At 35.3% G+C, this 21,124-nt stretch overlaps 1 protein-coding gene across 2 annotated transcripts in view; it reads right to left on the bottom strand.

Annotated features, from left to right (window-relative positions):
* LOC149679684 (protein FAM107B) overlaps positions 1–21,124 on the bottom strand; it is a 76,807-nt gene that overhangs the window by 37,614 nt on the left and 18,069 nt on the right. For both annotated transcript variants that reach the window (XM_089835539.1, XM_089835538.1), the window contains exon 2: positions 7,229–7,334. Coding sequence is in view for 1 of the 2 variants with exons in the window: in XM_089835538.1 (XP_089691664.1) it covers positions 7,229–7,334 (106 nt within the window). In the remaining variant the exon portion in view is untranslated. The remainder of the gene's footprint in view (positions 1–7,228; positions 7,335–21,124) is intronic.

Raw genomic sequence — 21,124 nt, 5'->3', positions numbered from 1 at the left:
TCTAAGGACACATTCTCAAAGTCCACAATTTTCCCTCGCAATTCTAAGGACACATTCTCAAATTCCACAATTTTCCCTCGCAATTCTAAGGACACATTCTCAAATTCCACAATTTTCCCTTGAAAAACTAATTACATATTCTCAAATTCCACAATTTTCCCTTGAAAAACTAATTACATATTCTCAAATTCCACAATTTTCCCTCGCAATTCTAAGGACACATTCTCAAATTCCACAATTTTCCCTCGCAATTCTAAGGACACATTCTCAAATTCCACAATTTTCCCTCGCAATTCTAAGGACACATTCTCAAATTCCACAATTTTCCCTCGCAATTCTAAGGACACATTCTCAAATTCCACAATTTTCCCTTGAAAAATTAATTACATATTCTCAAATTCCACAATTTTCCCTTGAAAAATTAATTACATATTCTCAAATTCCATAATTTCCCCTTGAAAAATTAATTACATATTCTCAAATTCCATAATTTCCCCTTGAAAAATTAATTACATATTCTCAAATTCCATAATTTCCCCTTGAAAAATTAATTACATATTCTCAAATTCCATAATTTCCCCTTGAAAAATTAATTACATATTCTCAAATTCCATAATTTCCCCTCGCCATTCTAAGAGCACATAGTCAAATTTTCCCTTACCATTTTATAGCATTGCACCCAATCCAATTAGTTCTGGATATTCTATGAATAATGAATATCTTACTAATTAAATCACCCAAACATATTTCGAATTTATTTGCAAAATTAAGAGAATCAAGTTCCCCTTTGAAATGAATCAAACACTTTCCCCATATTGTGAAACATAATCTAATCTAATCTATAACAATCCTAGATTTGACTATTACATCAAAATATGACAAGTTAAGCTTAACAGAAAAAAGAACCACTAAGCAGGAAACTTGTCAATATCGAAACTCACTGTAAAATAACCAACCAACTTTGCTGAATCATAGCAACAACACCAATACAACCATCCATAACCCTACAATACTCTCCAGAAGTATTGGTCTACCATAGCCTAAGGTCTAATCGTATCGCTGCGCCATCTACGTTTAAACGTTTACCATAAAATGGGAAACAGAATTTAGTACTGCTACCATAAGTCTTTGAAATATGTAATAGTTCCATAAGTATGACTTCGTAATGCTAGAGAATTGCGAAGAGCTAATTCAAGAACGACAAGCGAGAATTGACTACTCAGTTTTACAGTTCATATCCCAATTTAGTCTGCACTAAGCCTTCGACAGGGCCATACCACGAGTCGCTTTACGAGAATCAATGACGTTTCCCCTACGTCACTTCATGACAAGCTCTCAGTAACCAAAGACAAACTTATAGAACATATCTTATGAACTTATTAACAATGCAGTTTGGTAAAATCAAATAGGGAGCTAACAGCTGGCTACGGGGAAGAGATAGTCTGACGTCACGCAGCCCCTATCTGGTTGGCATTTTTGCGCGTAGAATACTGTTTCCAAGCGTTAGGGGGGATGAAACTCCAGTAAGAGAAAGGGTGTGACGTTTCAGGGTCAGAACTGTTAGCTCCCTATTGGGAAATGAACGATTTGTGACTCAAATGTATACATAAAATTTCGACCAAGACTTATGGGAGAACTATTGGGTTATGATACAACACGAAACGAACAAGATTTCTAACTGGAAAAAAAAACTTTGTTAGTTTGCGTGGGAGTGGGGGGGGCGGGGGGTCTGTTATATCTGGGTAATGAATGTAAATGAAACAATGATGACGTCATTGGGGAAGTTAGTTGGAAAGAAAGAGAAGCCGTCTGTTTGAAACGCGGCGGCGGCGGCACGCGCCAAACAGTCGACGTGCATCAATATATATATATACAATCATATGAGAGAGTACACAACGAGTTTTTCTAATCACGAAAAATGACTATTTACGGCGTTGACAGAAAACGGACGGAACGCAGCCATGAATAATTAATTAGGCCCCAGCGTTTTCAAAGGGGTAATGAAAAAATGCATAGTGGAATTGATTGGGAAAAATCGATGGACCCTTTCTTTATACCTATTATTAACCAATTTTTCACCTATTATTAACCAATTTTTCACCTATTATTAACCAATTTTTCACCTATTATTAACCAATTTTTCACCTATTATTAACCAATTTTTCACCTATTATTAACCAATTTTTCACCTATTATTAACCAATTTTTCACCTATTATTAACCAATTTTTCACCTATTATTAACCAATTTTTCACCTATTATTAACCAATTTTTCACCTATTATTAACCAATGTTTCACCTATTATTAACCAATTTTTCACCTATTATTAACCAATTTTTCACTGATATTTCGGTCAAATAATATAGACAGGGTTGCCACGGAATTTTCAAGCCAAATTCCCTGACATTTCCAGGTTTTCCCTGACTATTTTTGAGATTTTCCCTGACCTTTTTAGGCCGAAAGTGTGAATGTTTACAGCACGTTTTAAGTGCTTATAATTAAATAAACTCTCTACTCAACGTATTTGTTGCACCAAAATGAATAAGAAACATTTTAACTAGGCCTATAAATAACAGTCTAAGAGATTTTTTTTAAAAAAGGCATTTACTTTAGAAAAACAATTCTAGACATTTTTAAGGATTGCTCTAGAGTTCACTCTGTGTTAAGAGAGGATGAGGAGAAACTTTCATTACTCTTTCAATAAAGACTTATCCCCAGAAATTTTACAAACTAAAATCAAATTCCCTGACTTTGCTGAAACTTTTAAAATTCCCTGACTTTTCCCTGACCTTTTCGGCCCATTTTTAAATTACCTGACTTTTCCAGGTTTTCCCAAACCAGTGGCAACCCTGCTAGAACCGATTAATCGATAAACCTCTATTATTTAGAGAAATTTATAAACAGGGTGTTTCGGATAAGTCTGCCATAAACCAAAAGAACAACATCCTTCAGAAACACCCTGTATCTAAACGCAATTTAAGATTTAACTCAAACCTTATTAAATCCAGAGAAATATATAAATTAATCCACGACTAATTCCGAATTAAATTTAATTCCAAGAGAAATAAATTTAAAATACTAATTAACTTAATTAGAACTAAAATACCCTTACCTATAAGTCCGTAACCAACCAAAAACAAACTCAAGTAAAGAGAAGAAAACACGTCTTAACTTCACCACAAAACTTTCAAACTGTCAATAAATTTTCCCAGACCAAAACGTACAAAAATAAAAAAAAAATAAAATTTAATTTTAAAATAAAGATAATAAGTTCAGAAAACCACACACAAAATAAATTACATTTTACCCCATTTGTACTTAACTACAACTAAAAAAAAAGAATTTAAAAATAAACTACGACATAACATTTCCCCCTTAAAAAATATAACGAAAAATGCTCACAATTGAATAAAAATGAATCAACACAACCTGGAGCATCTGCCGCGGAGATAAAGGCACCCAATACATTTTCCCCGTTAAAAATTACACAATCAGGGTTCATACGAAATTTCCAAACCCAATTTCCCTGATATTTCCAGGTTTTCCAGAGTACTTCTTTTAAATTTCCAGGTGCATTTTTTGCATTGGAGGAGTGTTATAATTTCAAATAGGGTAACCAGACTATACCTACAACCACATTATATAGGCTCATGCCTCTGTGGTTGCCAGTAGCTTTGGTTACGAAATAAATATTATATGTTTACCATTCTTTGTTAGGTTATAATAGACAGTACCAAAATACAGAATTCCAGACACCAGGGCTGATACTCACTCATACGCTCAATTTTAGTTGAATAAGTGACTAATTAATTTAGAAATAGTAAGCAAAAAGTGACTAAATAGGGGCAAATTAAGCCGAATTAAGCAATAAAAAAGGGCCACTTGAAATTAAATGTTTTCAGAGATGACCGATTTAAAAGATATTTTGAAGGTCAGTGTCGTAATTTAGCCCAATCTATGGTCTTAGATATTTCCAGTCAAAGGAAACGTCACCTCATAAAAGGTCTACGGCGAAATTCAATTACAGAATTCAAAGCAATTGATGCCGTTTTAAATCAAAAACAAAACATTCATTTGAACTGGATTCATTTTAAATAATAAGTTAAACATTTGCTGAGCGAGCGAAGCGAGCTCCACAATTTTGGGGTTTGATCAACTTTGATCTTGCTATTTTTGCGTTTAAACCGTCATAAGACGATTTTTTCGTGCACCAAATTAGATTATGGGTCCCACTGAAGTATATTTGTTTAACTTAATTTAATTTCCCTGATTTTTTGGAAAAAAAATTAATTTTCCCTGATTTTTCGAAGAAATTTTCATTTTCCCTGATATTTCCCTGATTTTTTTCCTCTACACCAATTTCCCTGATATTTCCAGGTTTTCCCTGTTTTCCATGTTCGTATGAACCCTGACAATAAACGATACATATCTGCCATTACTTAATTAAGGAAAAATAATTTAATTTTTAATATATATAAAACTTTAAATATCTTTTTGTAAAAAGACTGGCTTTTATATAGTTGGCAACAAACTATTTACGAGGATAATTACGGATATCTGCGGGTGTAAACGTGGTAAATTATATTTAATTTTCTTTTCAATATGGGGATTATGGTTGTTATGTACGTGTAGCGCCTGTCTATATACTCTATAGTAGTGTTTGAGATTTCATAAATAGGCTGGGAAAACAGAAGTATTTGTAAAAAATTACGGTTTTTACCTTCCTTGAAAGTTTTAGAACTAAAATGACATAATTGATGGAATTATACCAATTATAACCCTAGAGATTTATAGCAGACGAATTTAGTTAGGGATACCAGCCCCGGACTCCTGAGTATTGAAAAATATAAAACTAAAATAGAATAATATAATTCAATGTAATCAAGAAGCGATATCTAGTTTACTAGTTGAGAAGGTATAAATTCGCCCCCACATTTCTAGCTTTATCTCCAGTCCAAACGTATAATAGGTCCGGAGTTAATCCCCGTTGCCTCTAAATTACAACCAGCAATCATCTCATTGGTTCTTGAAAACTCACGTCAGCGCGGCGACGCGAATGACGAAAATTCCGTAGTTTCCGACTGAGGAGAGGCGAAATAGCCCCCCTCCTTTTACGTCCCCCCCCTTGTATTTTGAAAAGGGGGACTGGGACTATGGCTCGCGAATACTTAGGCATCTTATACCTTCTCCCTAATAAACTAGACATCACTTCTTGATGTAATTAAATACTTTCTCGTGGTTTTCTGATTATATTTATGTTAATTGACAAGTCTCCTATCACTTGAGCTAAATTTTTGCATAAATTAATTTATTTCTTGTTAATATTGATGTTGCTAAATTTGTTCTCCACTTAGGATTGGCACAAACAAATTCACCAAATTTTCAAATTCCAATTCTAATTCCGAATTTTACAGGTTTCCCTGACTATTTCCCGTGATTTCCCCCTGACCTTTTTAGGTCAAAAGTTGTCAATATTAACAGTATATTTTAAAGAATACCATTTGTATAAATCAAGTTATGTGCCTCTAAAATTTGTAAATGAGTTCAAAGTTGTAAATTTCGTAACTCCCATTAAAACCAAATTCCCCGACTTCGTTAGGTTAAAACAATTCTTAGAATTAAAACTTAATTCCCTGCAATGTTTTTGACCTATTTTTAAAATTTAAATTCCCTGACTCTTCCAGGAGTTACCTTATCTGTGGTAACTGGTAACCAACCCTCCTTAAGTGAATAGCCCCTCGGTTTTTCCCAAAGTAACCCTGACCTTTATAAACGGGTAAAATTAGTCAATGATATAAGGTTAGTTGATAAAGGTAACGTAGGACTAAATGATCTCATAGTTGGAAGCTGAAATCAATTCTAATGGCATTGCTGACTCAGTTAAGTGTATGACGAAACATTTGCTTTACATTAACTCCGTGTTTTTCCATTTAAAATCTATATTGCTAAAGTGCAATTTCTAGAATTATGACTTTCCTTGATCAATTTGAAGCAATTTTCAAATTTCCAGATCCCTAGAACTATATTGATCAAATGACAACCCCAATAACATAAAATATTGGTACAGGGGTTCAAAAACGTTCAAAATAATTAAAATTGTATTTAGACTAATTAATGTCTCTTGTTATTAAGCTAATCTTTGCCGAAAACGTATAAAAACTAAAGGTGTTTAAAGTAAACACGTTTGAAATCCTCATTTAAAATTAATACCTTAATTTAAAATCACGCGAAATCATTCAACATCGACATTTTTATGATTTTAATTAACTTTAATGCAATTAAATTAACTCCAATGTAAACCAGATTTATCTGATATCGAATATAATCAATAAAACTATTGTCATACAGAGTGACGCTTAAACTGTCATAAATGAAAACTTCCTTGAATAAATTAAATCTAACTCAACTATGACTCATGAAATTAATAAGGATATAAACTAAGCATTCTTCAACTCAGTTAATTCTCATATTTCACGAAAATTATACACATAAAAGGGCGAAAAGCTTCCTGAATAATTGCATATAATTAACTTTACATAACCAAACACAGTCAACTACGTAGTTAGACAGATGTACGCTAGCATAAAATGGTATCAAAACATTGTGTTACTCTTTAAAACATTACCGAGACTTCAATTTAGGATAATTAAATTAATTTATGTTGATATCGAAGTTTAAATCGCCCTAAAAACCCTAAATATTGAAATAACTCAGAACAGACCCCAGGGAGTGTTTTTATATAAATATTAAGTATTACCCTTAACATTCCCCGACACGTTTAATTTACGAGAGCAAATCCTAAATCCGTATAATTATCATAATAATATCACCCCCTATTGGTTAAAATCAGCGTGAATCCATAAAATTAGCATAAAAAATCACTTCGAAAAGAACAACCACCTTACACCGTCTGCATCTCAATTTTCTCATCAATAACCCCTGCATTTACAAACAAACTAAGCCTAATTTAGGCCTAAAACCGACAGGAAACGGAAGCAAAACATTGTGTTACTTCCGTCTTAACAAGAACAAATAAATCGCCTAAAACAAATACATGTAGAAAACACAAAACCTGTAGCGGCTATTGTTAAGCCTAATCTATAAAAAAAAATAAAATACACCTAAGCCTTGGCCTAAAGAATTTCAGGGGCAAAAAAATCATAACAAAAGTTTCGCCGTAAAAACGTACGTTAAAAACGTGAGTAAGAAAAATAAAGAGAGACTTACCGGGCCTTTTCCAGCTCGGTGTTTTCTTGGAAACATGGAATTTTCCGTTGTTGTTGTTGTGGTTACTAACGTTGTTTGAAACTTCTTTGCCGCCGGTAGACGAGGCCTAATTTAACACCAAATAAAACGAATAACTAATTAGTTCACGCTTTAAACAGATGACAGTTTTAACAATGAATGGCGGATAATTTTAGCTCGAGCAACCGTAAGCTTTCGCAGTTTTCACGGACACTACTATGGTCAAATTTAACACATTACAGTTCGCGATTTCAACTGTGGACTGCTACCCGCTTTGAAGCCGTGCCAGTAACTGATTGAAACGAGCGGTAGGCGGCGCTTCAAAAACCCAGCGGCCGTCGATTGTGAGGGGACCAACACTACGGCCTATTCCGTTATTACCTGCTTTTGGTTTAGTTCTAGCTCCCTTTTGCTTTTAAATAGTATTTTTAAGTCACCATTCTCATGTTCAAGTTCATTTAAACAAAGGAGGGGCATAAGCTGCAATATTGTTGGAGGGCCTTGTGCGGCAATGAAAGTCTCCCAGAGTACCTTGCGCAAGCTCTACCCAATAAAAATAATTAAAAATAATGGTGGTTCTCTGTACTCTGTAGGAGTGTAGTCTGCTCTTTAGGCCTTTGCCGTTGTATTGAATAGTATGCCAAGGATAGACTTAAAACTTGTGACAAGCACTAACATTTATCATGAACCTCAAACAAAACTATACAGCCCCTAGCATCACCTGGCATATTTAAATATTTACGGTTCTAAATTTAAGCGTGCCGGTCCCCTCGTCTAGGAGGAAGGCAGGAGCTATCCCTTGGATTTTAATGGACGAGTTCATTTCATGAAGTACACTAGGGGGTGACCAGGTTATATTATCTCATATATACCCTATTGTATCGTACTTTTTGACAATTAATTAAAATTCCCCCCTTATAATATAATATAATATTGTATAATATAATATAATATTGTATAATATATAAATATATAAATATATTAATATTATACAGACACGGATAAGCTGTTTATACATATAACGGCTATATTTTATAATATTGATAAACGAGTATTAAGATTAAATTGGATTAGATATTTAATGTTTATTTAAACATAAGTGTAATGCAAGCGTGCCATAGACCAGAGATAACGTTTATTACTGATAATAACGTAATGCTTATGGGATCATGGTTTAAACTAGGGTTAAATTAAATGGAGAGTGATATAGTGTAAATTAGGGTTAGGATTAAGCCTAATTAACTATAAAAACAGAAATTTGAAACGTTTTCAATCACAGATAATAAATAGAAGAAGGGTTAAGACATCTAGTCACAAGCAATCTTTCAAAATTCGCGCGGGAAAAATTATAGCACGTGGTTTTCAATTTTCAATTTCAAATTAGGCTTAGGTTTAGGCCTAATCATTTATATCTTTCAAAAATTTGTATTTGTAATGTACGAAAGTTAATAAAAACCAATTTGCTACGGTACTTTTCTTGGTATGAATAATGTTTACAGGATGACAACCGAGATTTAGGCCTTGGCTCCATGGTTAGGCTTAGAGTTTTAAAAAAGGGCTTAGTGTTAGGCCTTGACTCCATGGTTAGGCTTAGAGTTTTAAAAAAGGGCTTAGTGTTAGGCCTTGGCTCCGTGGTTAGGCTCAGAGTTTAATATAAGGGTATATCAACAACATTTTTACACAATTAAGACACATTTTCCAACAAACCAATTAACAAATAATCACCCTTAATGTTTAACACAGCACCTGATGAACTAATTTTAACTAATTAACAAAACACTTAATTGCATACTTGAAAACACAATGAAAAGAATAACAATACATAAGCGTCAGCGTGAACATTGATAATTATGTTTGTATAGTTTTCATCCCATTTTCTAAAAGAGTTGAAAAGAGATGAGTCTGTCCATTAAGTAAAAGTGGGAGGGGCTTGAAAATCACGTGATTAGGTATCGTGTCATTAGGGACAAGGTACTTTCCGTTTTAAAACAATCTAGGCTACAGTTTCCCCCGCGCTCTTAATATCATCGTAATATCCCCAAAACAATTCCAACCCCACGACCCGGTCCGGTAATGGTAGTACCAGCACTATAAAAAGACCAAAAAAAAGCTGACCGCACCCATTGTAATTCTATAGCCAAGGCTTAGTGCTTGATCAAGCATAATACTATTCTCGATATTTGATATTATTTGAAACCCATAACGTAAAGTGTACTTTAATAAATCATAAGTTTATAAGATATGTTACATGATAAGTATGACGCTTCCTATACAGTTCATAATGTTAGAGACTTACAGCTCGAAATAACTAGTTCGAGAACGACAAGCGTGAATTGAAGTTCTACACTCGGTGGTTAATTTTGCAGTCACACTTCCTACTTAGTCTACATTACTAAGCCTTTGACAGCGCCTCACCAGGCGTATGTCGCTTCCTATGACCTACGTCACTTCATGACAAGCTCAAGTCAATAAGTGACAAACTTATGGAACATCTATCTATATCTATATAAATCAAAGTCCTGACTGACTGACTGATAATCAACGCCCAGCCCAAACCGCTTGCACTAGAAGGTTCAAAATTTGCAGGAACGTTACTCATAAGTAGTAGGCGCGTGCTAAGAAAGATTATTCCAATCCGCCGCCATCTTAATAAATGGCGCCCAGGAATGTAAAAAATCTTCTCTATGCAACAAAGTCCGCGCGTTTCAACCGATTTCGCAAATATTTAGTACACTGGTTTCATTTAACCTATAGACGGGCTGAATGGTCTTTTGGGTTCGATTTGTTGCCATATTTTTAAATGGCGGCCAGAAATTTAAAAACCCTTCTTTATGGAATAATGCCCGCGTGAAAAGTAATAAAAAATGCATCCCGACGGGCTGACGGGCAACGCCGAGTGCCTTCGCTCCTAAGGTGATACAAAAATATTAGTCATCAGTAAAATATACCCATTCTTTATATCATTTTGATGGAAGTTCTTATTACACGCGAGCGACGCCGCGGGTAACAGCCAGCACCACCTAGAAGTGGTTTTGCTAAGTACTATTTAAAAATAACGAACGAAACATCTTCTACATCATCATATTCTTCTTCTTCTTCTACACACCAGGTCAAACTAATAGCCCATCGTATATACGATGTGGCTAAAAAAGGACATGGTCTTTTATAAATATCCTAAGATATACTTCTTTCTTATATACTTCTAACACAATTGAAATTGGTCAAAAGAAGTGTACTTTGAAAAGTAAGATAATTCAGGGTGGATCTCTTTTCTATGAAAGATATTTTTAGATAGGTTAAGCGATTGACGACGACCTACATTTGACTAGCCTAAAAAAATAGTAAAAGTGAAAATCGAATGTAGGCGTGGTTAAAGAAGTCACCCTTCGTATACTTTTGAGTGGACAATGCGAAAGAAACGACGAAGATAGCCAAGGCCTAATTGAGATTTAACAATAGGGGGATTTCCCTTTCAATATTCTAACTTGAACAACTAGGTAAAGGATTATGTCTTATGTAAGACTCCTTTTAACAAGGTTCTAAAAGGGATACTTAACTCATTAGGCATATCTTATATTTTTAAGAAATGGTTTTTATGATACAGGATTCGTACAGCTTTTGGAAAACTGATTTCCCTTGAGTTTTCCAGATTTTTTCCACGTAAATTTCCCACAGTTTTCTAGTTTCTAGGTTTTGCATGTATTTCTATGAGTTTTCCAGGTTTTTTCCAACATATTTCGCAGAGTTTTCCAGGTTTTTTCCCCATAAATTTCGCAGAGTTTTCCAGGTTTTTTCCCCATAAATTTCGCAGAGTTTTCCAGGTTTTTTCCCCCATATAATTCCCTTGAGTTTTCCAGGTTTTTCCCCCATATAATTGCCTGAGTTTTCCAGTTTTTTCTTCATACATTTCCCCGAGTTTTCCAGTTTTTTCTTCATACATTTCCCCGAGTTTTCCAGTTTTTTCTTCATACATTTCCCCGAGTTTTCCAGGTTTTTTCCCCATATAATTCCCTAAGTTTTCCAGGTTTTTTCGCCATATAATTCCCCGAGTTTTCCAGGTTTTTTCCCCCATATAATTCCGAGTTTTCCAGGTTTTTTCCCCCATATAATTCCCCAAGTTTTCCAGGTTTTTTCCCCCATATAATTCCCCGAGTTTTCCAGGTTTTTTCCCCCATATAATTCCCCGAGTTTTCCAGAGCTTTCCAGGTTTTTTCCCCATATAATTCCCTGAGTCTTCCAGGGTTTCTTCCCCATATAATTCCCTGAGCTTTCCAGGGTTTCACCCATATATTCCCAGAGTTTTCCCGGTTTCTTCCCATAAATATCTTGAAAAGGGGTCTATTAAACGCTACTAACTGTCCATTTAAGTACACTTTAAGCAAAGAGGATCTAATCTTTTGAGGCGTTAAAAATTGGGGAGTAGAAGCTTATAGAGTTTGAACGAAAGGGAAGTAATTAGAACATTTTTTACTCTTAAATAAAAAAGAAGAAGATAAGATTTGAAAAACGTAGAGTGAAGCTTTACTTTTCTGATAATAACTTCATTTATATGACACGACGTCCGTCCGTCAACTTTTATGTTTAATAAGTTTTCCCCCTTTTTTTCCTTTTTTCAAAAACTAATTTAAGTTTTAAGCATAGATAGCAGCTCACTCAGTCGCTTTCCCAATTTAAGTTCTCGCTCAACAAGTTGACGTTTTACTAATTAGAATTTTTCAAATTTCCCAGAAAATTAATTTCTCTAACAATATTGTCATTTTTGACTTTTAATTTAAGAGAGTAGAGTTAAGCCTATTTTGATACAAAAGACTAATAATTTTGTTACACGATTTATAATTAATAGATCGCTAATTTTAATTTAATAATTATGCAAAAATAAAATTTAATTTATTTGCTAAAGTTAATGAAAGGAACAATATGATAATTAGCATTTAATTAGTCTTAAAAATAATCAAGGACCACTGCACCATCCGCCATTGTTTTAGTGGCGTCTGCTAGCAAGAACGTCTTACCCCTACGGGATTGGTTGAATTCTAATAGACTGAGAGAGGCTAGGGGTAAGGTAGGTTCGATTTAACAGACGACACTAAAGCAATGGCGGATGGCGTAGTAGTCCTCTATTATTTTTAAGACTAATTAAATGTACTAATTATTTTGTAATAAGACATCTATTTTAATTTTAATATTTAATTCTCTATATAAAAGTTAGGGTCCTACCAAGAAGCGATATCTAGTTTATTAGGGAGAAGGTTTAAGATGCCTAAGTATTCGCGCGAGCCATAGTCCCAGTCCCCCTTTCAAAATACAAGGGGGGACGTAAAAGGAGGCCGGGCTATTTCGCAGCCTCTCCTCAGTCGGGAAATATGACTGTAATTTTCGTCATTCGCGTCGCCGCGCTGACGTGAGTTTTCAAGAACCAATGAGATGCTGCTTGTAATTTAGAGGCAACGGGGATTAACTCCGGACCTACGTAATGTTTGGACTGGAGATAAAGCTAGAAATATGGCGAATTTCTACCTTCTCCCTAATAAACTAGATATCACTTCTTGGTTCCACTTTACATAGTCAAATATCGAAAACTTTTAAAACCCTAGACATGGATGGGGATTACTTATAAATTATATTTACTCAAGAGAGAGAAAGAGAGACTGGGTCCCTTACTATAGTATTTGAGCACCTTGGTTTTCTCCAAAAAATGCTATTGAAAAACGGATTTTTCATTCTCAATTTAGGGGGGCTCAATGTTTATAGGCGGTATTCTCTCTTTTAAGTCCGATTCCCACGGGTCTTGCTTTTGAAATTTATATTGATTAGCCAGATGTCCCCCAGGAGCGAACCTAGCGGAAGCCACCACTTGAAAAAAAGGGACCCAATAATTTATGCGTCAATTTAGGCTTAGCAAAAATGCAAGGAGTACCAATTAAAACAGTGTAAATGGATTAGAAATTTAGTCTTGAAACCATATTTTCTAGTTTAATTTTGATGTTAAATAGCAATAAAATCCTAAATCTATTTATGCGTTAAATTAAGCTTAGAATAACTGCAAAGAGAACCAATTAAAGCAAATGGATTAGAAATTTACTTCTGAAACGATATTTTCTTGTTTAATTTTGAAGTTAAAGAGTGCTAAAATCTAAATGTATTTGTAAGTCAAAGTTCTGATTGATTGATTGATTGATTGAGTGACTTATAATCAACGCCCAGTCCAAACTGCTTTAGCTAGAAGGCTGAATTTTTGCAGAGACGTTACTCTTAAGTAGTAGACACGCCCCAAGAAAGATTTTTCCAATCCAACGCCATCTTGAAAAATGGCGGCCAGAAATGTAACCCAAGTCTTCTTTTTGGAATAACTTCCGTGAATTCCAACAGATTTCTTTAATACTTACTACACTGGTTCCTTATATGCTATAGACGAGCTTTGAGGCTTTTGGATTTATATTTGCTGCCATCTTTAAAAATGGCGGCCAGAAATGTAACCTAAACTTTCTTTATGGTGTAACGTCCGTGTATTTCAACAGATTTTTTTAATATTCAGTATACTGGTTCCCTATATCCTATAGATGAGCTTTAAGGCTTTTGGGCTTTGATTTGCCGCCATCTTTTAAAATGGCGGCCAGAAATATAGCCTAAACTTTCTTTATAGAATAACTTCCGTGCATTTCAAGAAATTTCTGTAATATTTAGTACATCCTAGAGATGGGCTTTATAGCTTTTGGGCTACGATTAGTCGCCATATTTTAAAATGGTGTCTTATGTACTAACTAATAAATAAAAACTATGAAAAATCCCCCTATAGTTGTGACTATCACTTTAAAGTATCCCTAAACCTTTGGTAACATTTAGTTAATATATTTTAAATTAAAAACCTCAACAAAATGCTTAGAAGAAAAATTAAATAAATAAATAATAAAAATAAAATTCCAAATTATAACTATTACCTAAATTGCAATAATATTTCTTAATAACACATTACATTTAATAAAAAAAATAACAAAAATAAAAATGTATTCACAGGTCAAAGCACTCAAGCGCAACCATAAAATTATTACAATGAAACCAGAGGTCAACCCTCTTACCAAAAATTTCCAAATTTCTTGAAAAAAAAAAAAAATAAAAAACACTTTTCGAAATTTACGAATTTTTTTTTGAACTAACCAATGTCTACCCAACCAACCATGTCAGTATGAGTATTTATCGATTAAAATTATTATTTAGAAACCAGTTAACAAATTAACTAGAGCTAGAAATTAGAAATAAGAATTAAAAAATATTTTGAAATAAATTTCACTTTTAAAGTTCCGCTGACCTGTTACTTAATTGTTATTGTTCGGAATTTAAATTAGGCCTTTAATTAACAGTAACAATTAAGGTTCAGGGTCAAACTCTATATGAAGTTAATTTTGGATCTTTTAATAATTAAAAGGTTGAACTAGAATACAAAACAATAAAAAGTAATTATTTTGTTGAATCGACAAATGCATAGTGTTCCGAAAATGGTGTATAATTATAGAACCGTTGTACATTTTATTACAAATTTGTAGTGAAATGGTTCTATGGGAAATTAATCAATTTTGAGTCGAAAATGTTCTATACTTCTGTGACCGGTTCAGGGAGCCCAGTCCAAAAATTTTAATTCCTTATAGGAAAAATATAGGAATTTTTGTCCGGAATTATAGGATTTTATAGGAGAAAAAATGATGTGTTTTTATAGGAAAATATAGGAATAAAAATAATGATCATATACAATACTATTTTGGATTAAACTATGCAGAAAAATCCAAGAAAAAAAATAATAACAAATTGGATTTTACTTTGAAAATTCAAAGGAACTTAATTAAAATATAACATAATATAAAAATTCTGAGCGAGCCTTTGAAGCAATTTCGGACATGTCTAGTCAAATGTGATCTCGATCATGAAAGAGACAACTAAATTTTAGGATAAATTTGATGCTAAACTAGAAACGAAAACTTCCCAAACTAAGTCAAAAATATAGGATATTATAGTCTGACCTTTCATGAAATTATAGGATAATATTAATATAGGCCAGCTTCAATAATATAGGATTTTATAGGAATTATAGGACCACTGCGCTCCTTGCCAATTTAGCACCACCGTAAACAACTACGATACTCAAGTCCGAGTCGCCTCTGAGGAACGGCATTAGGGGCAACCATAAAATTTGACCCCGTGACCCCAAAAACACTTTAAGGTTATAAATTTACGAGCCGTGAGTGGGACGTAGGTAAACAACCATTCGTTAATTTACAGCTGTGTTTTTTGGTAAATAACCAACACATATCATCAGTCACTTATATACTTGTAATTGTTGGGACAATACGTTAGCAGAGAGTGCGAGATAGAATGTGGGTCAAATGATTTATCACTTTGAAAAGAAAAAGGGGAAATAAATAAAACGTAACTTTGACAACCCCCTTCCCAGTCAGTGGCGTTGTGCACCACCAGGAGCGCTGATTGCCTTGTCCCTACAATACCTAGTTGTCCCGGGATTCCGAGTTCCGACCTTGGGCTAGTTATCGATTCGGAAGATACTTTTGGGCGCGCTTTGGGGGTCCCAAATGAACCGGGTCAACCTACCACCCTACTACCCTCTAGCTCTCGCTGTTTCAAGGCACACTCTTTCCGGGTAACCCGGATTCCACAATTTATAAACGAGATATACAGGGTGTTCACATCATTTTATCACTCACAAGGGACACCGTTTAGAAGTTATGATTGGAGTGTTTTGGTTATGGCCTGGACACCCACATGGTGTTTTAAACAAGGGCAGTTGGACCGAATTACAGTGGGATGGTTCTATGGGAAATTCAGGTTTGAGTCGAAAATGTAAAACATAATTCTATGACATTTTGTCACTAGGGACACCGGTTAGAAGTTATGATTGGAGTGTTTTGGTAATGATGGTCTGGTGTTCTAAACAGTGTAGTTGGAGCGAATTACAGTGGGAAGGTACAGTTCTATGGGGAATCAATTTTGAGTCGAAAATGTAACTTCTGCGACATTTGATAACAATTAATAATTTTTGATAGGAGCGTTTTAGGGATGACCCCCTAAATTTAATTAAGAAACTGATTTAGACAATGATTTCTAATTTAATTAAGGTGTAATCACTAAAACACTCAAATCATAACTGGAAAACAGTGGCCCTGACAGACACAAGGTGCTCCAAAAAGGCCCGGATGGAATTGGACCGAATTACAGTGGAATAGTTCTATGGGAAACCAATTTTGAGAATACCAACTTCTATCATTTGACCCAAGGGAGTGTTTTAATGTTGACCCCTTAAATTTAATTAATTAAGAAACTGAAAGACAATGATCATTAATTTAATTAAGGTAAGGGGTCACGGTCCAGTAAAACATTCTAATAACAACTTGCAAACTGTAGCCCAAAGTAGAATAATTTCGACACAAAATGGTCCAATGTACTTCGTTTGGTCCTAAGAACCCTTTTTGAAACACCCTGTATCTATTCAAGACATCTAGACTCGAGGGTTTCGTGCACGTACTTGGGACATACTTTATTAAATATCTACTTCAAAGATTAGGTTTATACCAAAATATTCCAATAGCGTATTTAGCGCCCCCCAAAGTGTCCAAAGTGTTTTAAAGACAAAGGACAAGATGGAATTGGTTATTTTAATTAAAAAGGGCATAATGAATTTTATAATTGTGTTTATTTTATATGTATACAGTTATTTCTGATAAGTCTGCCTTCCATAAATTAAGGGGGATGTTCTTTGGGAAATCGATTTTGAGTCGAAAATGTCTTAACTTCTATCGCCTCCATTTTGTTGGCCACAAGGGACACTTTCCGAGTTATGATTTGATGGGCGTTTTAGGGATGACCCCTTAATTAAATTAGCAATCAGTCTAAAATAATTAGTTTCTTAATTAAATTTAAGGGGTCATGCGTAAAATACTCTTAACAATCTTAACTCGAAAACAGCATTGTCCCTTGTGGCAAAATGGCAAAAAAAGTTACAACATTTTCGACTCAAAATCGATTGATTTCCCAAAGAACAAACATCCCCTTAATTTATGCCACCAGACTTATCAGAAACACCCTGTATATTTTTACTAATTTATGTTCTGATATTCTCGGTTAAAAATTAATTTATTAATGGTGAATTCAGAATTTCCAATATTAACTATAGTTTCATTGAATTTGAGATCCAGCGCTCATGCTTTAAGCATCGCCAAGAAGTGATATCTAGTTTATCAGGGAGATGGTATAAATTCGCCAAATTTCCAGCTTCATCTCCAGTCCAAATGTAGGTCCAGAGTTAATCCCGCCTCTAAATTACAACCAGCATCTCATTGGTTCTTGAAAACTCACGTCAGCGCGACGCGAATGACGAAAATTACGTATTTTCCGAATCAGGAGAGGCGAAATAGCCGGGCCTCCTTTTACGTCCCCCCTTGTATTTTGAAAAGGGGACTGGGACTATGACACGCAAATACTTAGGCATCTTATAACTTCTCCCTAATAAACTAGATATCACTTCTTGGTATCGCTTTAAATCAAAACTGACGAGATTAAAAAAATTATTTCTCGAAAATCCTTGGATGTACCCCCAAAATACGGCAATTTATGAACATTTCGATATGAATATTACTTTAGGGGCAGCAGGAAACAGCTGCCGACTTAATTTAAAGCTTCAAATTACCTGAAAAAAACCCATTTATCAAAAATGTTTATAAGATACGAGGTATCTGGACGCTATAAACCTAATCTATTTAAAATAGGCCAAACTATAAAATATTCAAAACTTACTTTATTTTGAACTACGCGTTTCCAAACCTCAATTTAACTAGTCGGAACCACGCAAAGAAAAAAGTTTATAACAAACTCCAGTTCCCATAAATAACCTTTGACCTATAACTCTAAACTAACTGTATATAAACGAGAAACAGTAAAGTAAACCATGGACGAATTATTCATGGATGTGTCGGCACCCCGAAATTCGCTTCATCAGGGATAGATTAAATTTTAGAAGTAGGAATGAAGAACAGTTAGTATTCACTTCAGTTCAACTCATAGACCACCCGGTATAGAGCCCCTTCCTCCAACACGTAACAAAAAGTTTAAATTATCTTATTGGCTGATCACTTAAACTACGTTTTGATGACGTTGCTGATGGGGACGGCGAAAAATACGTAATTCCTTTTTACCTCTGTCGCTATGACCCGTCCGCTTCTTCTTTCATACCCCTCCCGTCCCGTGGAAGGGGGTCCGGGACTTTGACGTGCGCCCACATTACTCTGTTCTCCATTCCTACTTCTAAAATTAAATCTATCCCTGATAATATCATAAGTTCATAAGTTTGTCACTGGTTACCGAGTGCTTGTGATGAAGTGACGTACATGAAACGTCATAGATTCTCGTAAAGCGACACTTCGTGAGACGCCGTGAAAGGCTTAGTACAGACTAAAAGGGAAGATGAACTGCAAAACCGAATAATCTGCCTCGCTGCGCGTTGGACCTTGGAAGCGAGTGACCACGCTCTGCTACCAACCATTGAAATCACGGTCAGATCATCCGTCTCGGTATATTTGGTCCATGGATGGTGACCGAGGCTTAAAAGTGAATCAAACAGGCACTATCCCGCAAAAGCTGCAGTTTAACACCCCGTAACCAGCTTTGACATTTCCCCAAAACTTGGAAGCTAAAGTTACGCTACAAAATGTCTCTCAAGCCCTCGTTCTCACTCTCTAGAGATGCGAAACTATATACGAGAAGATTCTCAACTGATACTTCTAGAAAAGGATGGTTCAAATCCATAAGAACTACCCAGGTTGGCAAAACGAGTAGAAAAGACATTAGGAACGACATAACCCAATATTTACATAAATATGGGACTGCCATACGGGCTTATCAGGGCCGGATTAAAGGGGGAGCCGAGGGGGCACTGGCCCCCGGGCGCAAGGCTTGCTGGGGGCGCATTGAGTTAAACTATTCCCCCTTAGAAACATTTGCTGTTCCTTTTTTTCGACTTAAGGGGGCGCACATTATCTCGGCCCCCGGGTGCAAAATTGCTTAATCCGGCCCTGGGGCTTATAATATCTCGGAGTAGCGCTAACATGAGAGGGCCCTTCCCGTGCATAGCTGTAAAATTTACCCATATAACGCTGGTTTTAGATTGGGTGTAAGCTATGGGCGCCACCTGAACACAGCCACAAGAACTACTAATTACACTTGACTAAGAGAAATATTTATACCGAGAGGTGGAGGACTGCATGCAATGATGTCCATCCAAGAAAAGCATACTGGGATTTTTAAACAGTCACGGATGACCACCTCAACAACACAACTACAGTATCAAACTTTCAATCCTGCAAGATAATATCGGAATTGGTCATGCGAGACAATATTAAAGAGATTGCTCCGCCATCTGGGATTATATTTTTCTCTTCTAAACGAACAGTATAGATCGAGCCATGGCCTACTGTGATCTCCTTGGTCAAGTCAGGTTACGAGTAGGGATAGAGATCAGAGTAGATTGCTTCTATTTCTACAAATCCACCACCAGGAGACGCTACTGTACAAGGAAATATCATTACAATCCATGGTGGAGTCCGGTTATAGTTGAAGTTGGATATCACGTTGGGCGATGGTTTCTGTTTAATTATAACGCGCCACCAGGGGTCACCCCTCCATAAACGATGCGTGCTCATAGCAAATATCCTTTCGACCCATACTTATGGAGGGTAGTATAGGTTTATGTGAAGGTCAATTAGAGTTTGCAGAAAATAGAAAGGTTTCTAGGATGTTTTTCCGTAAGTTAACGTCGTGCGCATTCATTTTCTTAAAACGTTCTGGGAATTGGGAAAGGGAAAATTATAATAACCTAGATTTGAAATTTCGGGATAATTTACTGGGCTCTTTTAATCCCAAATTAAATCGAAACTAATTTGAATTTTGAATTAAAGTCAAGACTAATTATTTTATCTTTTCAAAAATATCAAGTGCTTAAAGATAAACTTTGGCAAGCTTGAAAAAAACATCGATATTATGTAAAATTATATAATTGCGAGTTAAAAATAAATATTAAAAAAAAGTAATAATAATTTTAAAATATTGAAGAAAAGCCATCATTCAGGGGCAATATTCCCGTGTATTTCCTACGAGCGCCTGTAGAAATGTTTCACCCGCAGTACAGAAATGATATTGACACAAGCCACCCACCAGGCGCCATAGAGAATACATTAAGAAATGGAACAGGATGTTTTCTTAACCTCGGACCCAATAAACTTGTTTTAAGTCTATCCAAAATTAGGAAAACTGCTGTAAACTCATACAATAGCCTCGATGTACTATCTTACGAGCTAAACAAGGTGGTAGCGGATCTTGCCTTATGCCGTTTACCCTAGGCTGCTAGAAATCTGCCACCATGGAGTAATATTAAAGGGGACATGGAAAAATTTAATGCAAATATACTCCATAGAAAATGCCAATGGAAAACGGCATTTATCTGTTTCTAGACACGTTTATTTTTGGTGTACAAAGGAATAGCAGACAAACACAGACCAAGAAGTGATATCTAGTTTATTAGGGAGAAGGTATAAGATGCCTAAGTATTCGCGCGCCGTAGTCCAAGTCCCCCTTTCAAAATACAAGGGGGACTTAAAAGGAGGCCGGGCTATTTCATAGCCTCTCCTCAGTCGCAAAATATGACTGTAATTTTCGTCATTCGCGTCGCGCTGACGTGAGTTTTCAAGAACCAATGAGATGCTGGTTGTAATTTAGAGGCGGCTGGGATTAACTCCGGACCTACTATACGTTTGGACTGGAGATAAAGCTAGAAATATGGCGAATTTATACCTTCTCCCTAGTAAACTAGATATCACTTCTTGC

This window comes from Phalangium opilio, unplaced genomic scaffold (assembly GCF_054372755.1).
Source record: "Phalangium opilio isolate 3A_F unplaced genomic scaffold, DU_Popi_V2 ptg000041l_1, whole genome shotgun sequence".
NCBI classification, from domain to species: Eukaryota; Metazoa; Arthropoda; class Arachnida; order Opiliones; family Phalangiidae; genus Phalangium; species Phalangium opilio.
This window is presented reverse-complemented; position numbering and strand designations above follow the sequence as displayed.